Source organism: Epargyreus clarus, unplaced genomic scaffold (genome assembly GCF_041222505.1).
Source record: "Epargyreus clarus isolate Ecla_fem2 unplaced genomic scaffold, WU_Ecla_fem_2.2 ptg000001l, whole genome shotgun sequence".
In the NCBI taxonomy this organism is placed as follows: Eukaryota; Metazoa; Arthropoda; class Insecta; order Lepidoptera; family Hesperiidae; genus Epargyreus; species Epargyreus clarus.
In genome coordinates this window covers 10,624,969-10,632,989 of record NW_027332209.1, presented here as the reverse complement: position 1 = coordinate 10,632,989, position 8,021 = coordinate 10,624,969, and the positions used below count along the sequence as shown (strand labels likewise).

General features: G+C 34.4%; 1 protein-coding gene across 1 annotated transcript in view; it reads right to left on the bottom strand.

Moving 5' to 3' along the window:
• Positions 1-774: 774 nt before the first annotated feature.
• LOC140747959 (transmembrane protein 151B) overlaps positions 775-8,021 on the bottom strand; it is a 65,125-nt gene continuing 57,878 nt past the window's right edge. Inside the window, exons 6-8 of the mRNA XM_073080662.1 lie at positions 6,310-6,433; positions 4,915-5,035; positions 775-4,186 (exon numbers count right to left, since the gene is read on the bottom strand). Coding sequence (XP_072936763.1) covers positions 3,296-4,186; positions 4,915-5,035; positions 6,310-6,433 — 1,136 coding nt within the window. The 3' untranslated portion in view covers positions 775-3,295. The remainder of the gene's footprint in view (positions 4,187-4,914; positions 5,036-6,309; positions 6,434-8,021) is intronic.

Below are 8,021 nucleotides of genomic sequence, written 5' to 3'. Positions count from 1 at the left end.
AGGATTGTGTTTTTCCTAATATTTTATTCAATCAAAAGTCAAAATATCATCTCAATCTTAATTTGTCATTAGTATTTTTAGGTACGTGGTTGATTTAGGAATAGGGTAATAAATATTAAAAACAATTACATATTTGTAACATAGTTTATTGAAAATAATAAACTTCTCTTCTTCGCCATACATAATTTACAGTTGAAAATATTTTAATTTAGCATTACATAGTCTACACAATACCCAAATTGTACAATTTTTCGCTTTAGTAATAACATTAAAAGCGTGAGTCTTATTCATATTATCTACAATTATTTTATTCGACATTTTTATTAAATATACAAGTTCTGACATAATTAAATACTAATCCGGTTTAATAATAATAAGCTATTATTTGTCCGTAGAAAATGTTGAAGGCATAAACAATGAACATATTTTTATTTTTAAGTAACGTTTTATTTTGATTGACAATAATTGGTATAAGGGCTCTGGTAAACACACAGCGAAACGAACACGTGGCGAAAACGAAGAGCTCGCATACAAGTACTACTTGCAAACGAACTAAACGCTTCGCTCTTACGTCGCATTCTCTCTGTCTGTTATACAAAATCAACTACAACCATTTCTCGCCTCGCATTCAATTTTCGCTGGTTGTTTGCTCCGCTGGTGGTTTGCTCGTTTGCTCCGCTGCGTGTATGACAGAGCCTTAAATCCATGTATAGAGTTTGGACAAAACTACTTTGAAAAAACGTATGTTGTACTATCCATATAGTTTATTTTATTGCAAGCGTTATTAGATGGCAATTCATGAATGACTTTCGTTCGATGCATCCAAATGACATAAAAAAACTACATTTACGAACTTACTTAAGCAAATAAAAAGTATTCGTTATCCCATAATACATAGTAGCGTTGGTTTAATTATAATACCGTTTAATTTACAATTATAATCTAGTAGTAGGCTTCAATCCTTAACTGGTCGATTGGGTTCACTTATCTTAATCGATTTCTAATTCATTGGCACTTTACTCTGTACTCTTAATAAATATTAACATATTAGCTATATAATTTATGTACAAGCATATTATAATGTAAAATACTCGCAGATAGGCATTATAATGATATAAAATAATTACACAATACACCTAATGTAATACGTTGCAAAATTCAGAATAGACATTGGTTCCTTTTGCAAATAGGTTAATATTATGTTTTTCAGCGAATTTCTAATAATTCTTACATATATATTTACTTTATATTAATATCACCTTTGGCATTATAAATGTTTACTGTAAACTAATCTAATATACAGCCTAAAATGACGACAACAATTTTACGTGTAAGTTTGTGCACCATTTATGTTAGCTTATACTATACACATCAACATCAATACATCATCATATACAAAGGGACACGCGTATCTGGCGTAAATCCTGTAATTTATTATGTAACTTCAAGAAATTGAAATTATGATATCAAAATATTTCTTTTTTTGTAAATTATGAATTTCAAACATTTCCAACTTCATAATTTGCAAGACGTTAAACTTCACGCAAAAAATTAATGTCGAAATGTACAAAATCCTCATATTCTTTAGTTCTAACAAAGGTTATTAGGTACTCCAATGGATTTCCATTTGCATATATTATTTCGAAACGAGCTGAAAATCTTAATACGAACGCAATATTTACACGCTCATTCCTCATGTATTATGATGATATATCGAAAACCAAATATATCGCTTCTCATTAACTCCAGCGCCGAGAGCATGAGTTGCAATACAGCTTTACCCTTAAGCCAAGAAGCGTGGCTTAAACACATCAAACTTGTCACAAAGGGCTACTAACGACCTCGAAACTTAGTCAAAGGACTTGCGGTAACATTACGTTTGTAAACGAGAGGTTAATCCACCCAAAACTTTGCCCTAAATCATGTTCAAAAGTAGCGTTAATTTTTTTGAGCGTTTGAAGTTAAAAATAGGTTAAAAGCCGCGAAAATGGAGAGATTTCATGAAATATTTAACTAAAATTTGGGTAAATGTTTCCAATTACTCGATTATCATGCCGATTTTATACTTATAAGAAAACTGTTCATGTATTTATTACTAATCTAGATGACAAAAAAGTTGTGGCTCTATTGTATTGTTATATTTTCAGGGATTTATTTATGAATGTTATACTCATTTAAATCGACTATGAGAATCTTTAAAAGGGCAAACAACAAAAAACGCGTACGCGTTTTAAAGGAAGACAAGCTAATCTAATTACCGAAAGGTTATTTATATTGTGTGTTAAGCCAGTTTGACTTAAGACTAAAGTCCATAATAAACGCTTATAAATACAACAACAACAAGGCACTGCCTTACAATTAAACATAGTTATACTTAGTGAACTACGTCATCCAGCCTTTGTAGGTCCACTGGACATAGGCTTTTCTTAGCGTCACAGCTGGTCCTATGCCCTTTGAATCCAGCATTTTTTCTGCTTTCTTCGGGACATGTGTTAAAGGGCTAACTGGGCTCCCTTTTCGGTATTTAAGGAACCTTTTTTCTCTAAAGATTTGATAAATCGTTTTTTGAATGATTGTATATAATGTAATGGGTTCGAATTTGGAATTCATGTGGAGTGTATTTTTTATAAAAAATGTATTTTAAAGCAATCATTTTGTTTATTTTTAAAAGATTTTTAATTGGATATTTAGAGATAGGAAATCTGTTAAAACTTATCCCATGTAGGACATTTACCTTTTGCGATATTTTCGTTTTAATATAAATAATTATTGATGGAAATTAGTGCGATATAAAGTAAGCACTCAGGATTAATAGATAAACGGATGTTTATTGAAAGTTTGATGATTTAATACAGTGATTATTCCCTACAAGTAATTGACATACTGGGGATGGGTTAGGGTCAATCCTTTGATCAGGATGTCTGACTTCATCTAAGCGTTAAGCTTTAGTTTCTACATTTGCGCATTAGGTACATATAAAATGCATTTATCTAAAAATGACATAAGAATGTCTGAACAACAGTTTCATTAACAAACAGTTATGGACGAAAATTTTTGTCAGCAGTTTTACATTTTAAGTATTTTTTTATTTCAATTCCGTTTTTGTTAATACCCATCTATTTCACAGTACAGAAAGCCCGTCTTCCAGAATATTGGAAAATCCCAAAGCATATATAAACGCATTATTAACTTTATCTCACTTATACGACTTCTCTAACGACATTGTAGTCTATACGAGTACCTATATAAACATTTTACTGCACCATAAAAAGTCAATAATTGCACGATAGAAGCGCTATAGGGGCGTCTCTTCTCCAGATTCAGTGAGCGGTAACCTTACGACCTTGGCTCCCGACAGAACACCAACACCTTCCAAACATGACCTCCTGTTCGCGAGTACATCTCTTAGGAACGCTCTTCTAGGACCAGCTAAGTCTGTTCCTGTAATAGATCTAGTTAACCTTCTTAAGGCCGGCAGCTTTAAAGCCTCCTCGTACGATGGGGGCTCGTCTGTTGGTGTGGTTAGCGCTCGACCTCCAAATGGATCTCTCGAACACGTCGGTGACAACTCCCTAGAATAGTATAGAGTGTTTTGCCCTTGTCGGATACCTTGAGGTTCCGGAATCGGCTGATAGCTGGCCGGACTACTACTAGTTAGATCGTCTAACAATTGTCTGGCACTCCTAGAGCCGGTGAGAACACCAGCCCACGATCGTCTATTCTGTTGCTTCGCTTCATTACTCCTTGAGCTGGCTGCAATATTATGGCTGGAGTGGGTACTAGCTATCACTACTTTTGGTCTTCGTGGAGTTTCGTCGAACGACGCCGCCTTTATTGCTGGTCGGTTTGGTCGTTCCGCTTCGATGTCTATTAGGACGGGCGGGTTTTCAGCGGGTTCTTCCCGAAGGGCTGCATCGATGCGCATAGCTTCGGAGTAGGATGGAACTAAGGCACAGTTACCACGGATGGCAGCGAATAGTTCAAGGCTGTCGACGGTGGAGGCGTGAGAGAGGGGTAGCGTACGGGGAGGACGGGGTGCGGAGCAGAGTACAGCACTCTGCTCGTCAGCGAGTGCCCACGCGTAGTTAGTAGCGGGTACCGGCGGCAAAGTATCTGATAAATGCGTGTCTAAATCGAGTTGACGACTCGGATCTAATTCGTAGTTTGTTCCAAAGATTTTCGTTATCTGTAACAAGATACTGGTGTTATTATTTTGAGGATCAGTTTCTCTTAGATTATATTTATCTTCCCACTCATGTAATCATCAGGTTAATCTCCACACAAGGGGCACTTTTTTCTGAGTGTACTCGCGATTTTACTAGTATTTTCTAAATGTCAAACGAAAAATCTTTTCTAAATATTCATATATGACCACATAATTGTATTTAATGCAAAACACCAATCTTTAGTAAATACGGTATTACTTATTGATATGATATTACTTATTATATGACTGTTTTCGTATAATTCGCTACAATTTATTTCTTTTTTTCCTACTACTGGGCATGAGTTCTAATAACTAAGGAGGATCAACGTGAACTTTTAAGATTTGAATAACTTTCTATTTTAAAAAAATTCAGTATAAAATAAAAAGAAAAAAAGTCAACCTCGTTGCTTAGGGAATAGTAATATTACTCAGCAAAATGCTTCAACGTGGTCCTTTGGGCCCAAACACCGCATCATTTAACAATTTTGATCCGTATTCTTTATCTAATTACGGATACTTTCACGATTTTGGGTCGGATAATTTTCATATGTACTTTTTTGGGTTAATCTAACTTTTTTCTTCTTGACGTCAATTCTGGAATTGTAATGGTCACTTTTATATATGTATTTTGCCTAATGGATGCACTTTTTTTTCTTTCTTTTTGCTTACTTTTTCTAATATAACAAGTATACAATAATAATACTTACAGTATAATGAACATAAGCTGTATTGCACTCTATTATAATACGAAGAGGCCAGGAAAGAAGTAAACAGGATAGAGTCCAAAAGAGTATTTGAGATGAATACCATGGGCATCTGTCAGCATCCCTGGAATAAGAAAGTTAGTTAGTTTCTGTAATTTTGACACCATTTTTGTGAGATTGTGGCAAATCGTCACAGTTTCTTTTACGGAACCCATGTACTGTCCTCCTAATAATTAATTAATCGACGTTTTGGCACAATTCAGTTTTTTGCAGAAATCTCATCAAAAGACTATCATAGGGGAAAAAAGGTTTTAAAAAAATGATCAAATCGTAACAAAAATGCATTATTTGCACTAGAATTTAAACGCATTTTTCTTGAATCTGAAATTTTGAAAATACTGCATTCTTCATTACGACGACAGTATACATATTATAAGGCAGATAGCATATATTCGTAGGTTGATATCTCAGAAAATTAAGCTGGAATGCCTTGTATTGATCTTTACAAACAAATAAAGCAAAATACTATAAACTGGCGCTGCATCAAAAATAATACGATTAAACACTTTTTATTATTACAACTAATAAATGACACTCTCACTATTATTCCCTCAGAATAGTTAAGCTAAATTAATTAAATAAAAGTATTGGTCATTTCTCATCTTGCTCAATATTGTGAATATCAAAAACATTCATTATACTGTTTTCCCTTTCCTCACAAGTCATTATGAATATCTGATGACTGACTCACCTTGGCCCGAACCCCGGAACCCTATTCAACCGGACCGTAAGCCGAACCCTATACGAAGTAATTTATGAATTTTGACCTCTCACATGAAACCAATCCTTTCGCAACATACCTACTTATAGATCTATACTTTAGGTATATTCTTTCCCGATTGCGGGAATATCTCTTATGTATGTTCGTCACAATCTTTAGTTTTTTTTTTCTTTTTTATAATATAGGAGTCGCAGACGAGCAAGTGACCACTGCCGCCCATGGACGTTTGAAACCAACCCCAAATAGGATTAGATATTTTTACCTGAAGTCGGTCACAGATACGCCGTTACTCCTGAGGACTAAGCTGGAACGCCTCGGAAAAGTATGTCTCCCTTATCACACCCTTCAAACCAGAACACAGCAGCGCTTAACACTGGTGATGCCGCCACAGTCGAACCACAAAGGATTCTACCACTTTCACTCTACTAGTATGCTCTACAGCCCAAACAACTTGACTTTAATCATACGGGGGGTAGTTAAATTTGTCTAAATTTTGGGAGTGACATAGGCTTTCATCCCACTTCACGCTGACCCTATTTCGGATTGATTGACGTTTCACATATATTTCAGAACAACTTATCACCAATTGGTAATAACTTATTAACGTGCAATCTTACCTGTAAGCGACCATGTATTCCTTAAAAGAGCTAACTCCTATCAAGTCTAATCCTTCTCGCATTTCCATAAAATCATCGAACCGTTCGTGTTCCGCGAAAAACCTTGAACGCTGGTCCTCGAATTCTGTAAAAAATATCACTTAGTAACCGACAGGAGTATTTTACTTATTCATTTACATAAAAGAAATTCTTTGAAGCTTCTACAAAAAATGTTTGTGTTAAAACGATTACAAATTTATGAGATACTCTGAATGATTTAAAATGTTTTGAAGTACAATATTATGAAACAAATGAATAAAATTTTGGATTTTTGGATCCATTTGTACTAAATTACGCCGCATACATTTGTTTGCTTTGGGATCAAACAAATACCAATGTTTTCCTTGAAAAACTGACATATCGATTATCATACTTTAAAAATCCTAATCCTAACTAATATCATAAATGCAAATGTTACTAACTACTCGTATCAAACAAATTGTCATTAAATTTTGTATCCACGTTGTCAGGGGTCCAAAAAAGGACAAATGGTTTTTGTGAAGTCGGTTAAAGTCATTTGTTACAATTACTGTGAGAGATTTATTTTTGTTCAATTTTATATAAGAGTACATCATATATAGACCAGGGCCGAAGCCTTTAAAAATGGTAAAAAATGAAAAAAAATTACAATAGAATGAAAGCCATTGGAAAAGGAGGGGAATATGATCAAAATGAAAGGAAAAATAAATTACGGTCGATCCGAGTTCGGGAAGTGGGAGGGGGTGAGTTTTTAAGGGTAAAAAATGGTTTATCTTGATTTTCGGCTAGACTACACGTCCTATGCGAATCGACCGTAATTTATTTTTCCTTTCATTTTGATCATATTTCCCTCCTTTTCCAATGGGTTTCATTCTATTGTATTTTTTTTTTATTTCAAAAATTATCGACCCTGGTCTAATAAGTTATGAATTAATGTCATAGATATAATAATCCTCAGATTGATTTTGTTTTTACTTTCAAGTAATGATTTTCACACTATTAAATTGACGCGTTAAAAAAATGTACATATAATGAACGAACATTCCACCATGTTTCCATGAAACGCGCCATGTCAACATTACTTAATTAAATTGAAACAGGTATGCCTCTAGGGAACCACCTTTTATTACGGGAGGTTCATTATAGCGAATGGGAATCCCTAATGAAACGAATTAAGACTGTCTATGGGCAGGCGTAGCGTAATCTGCGTAATGCGGATATTTGTTTTTAATGGTCCAGATGTGTAGTTACTACGGATATCCGTTATTAATTTTTCTTCATAGTTTTTTTTCGATTTAGTTATAAAGATGCATTGCAAATGCTTTTATTGGAATTGTTACGTAATAGTTAGACCAGTACCAAAATTACTGTTTTGGTATTTGTTTACATATTTGCCGGATCGTATCAGAACTGATTGAAAATATATGGGAAATACGAGTACGTAAACAAAAAGAAAAACAGTCATTTTTGTCAAAACGTAAAAACTCATACTAAGGTTACTGGGCTGGACTTCCTTTATTATCAAAAACAATCATTCAGCAATGGGTAGATGAATTCGTGGACCTCTTGAAGTAGCTAATCACTGACGACCATTGACATCTGTGACGGACTACGTGGACATTTCTATACATATGTTGAGAACTTTCACAGATGCAGGTTTCCTCATAGTTTTCTTAGGACTTACCACGGAACCT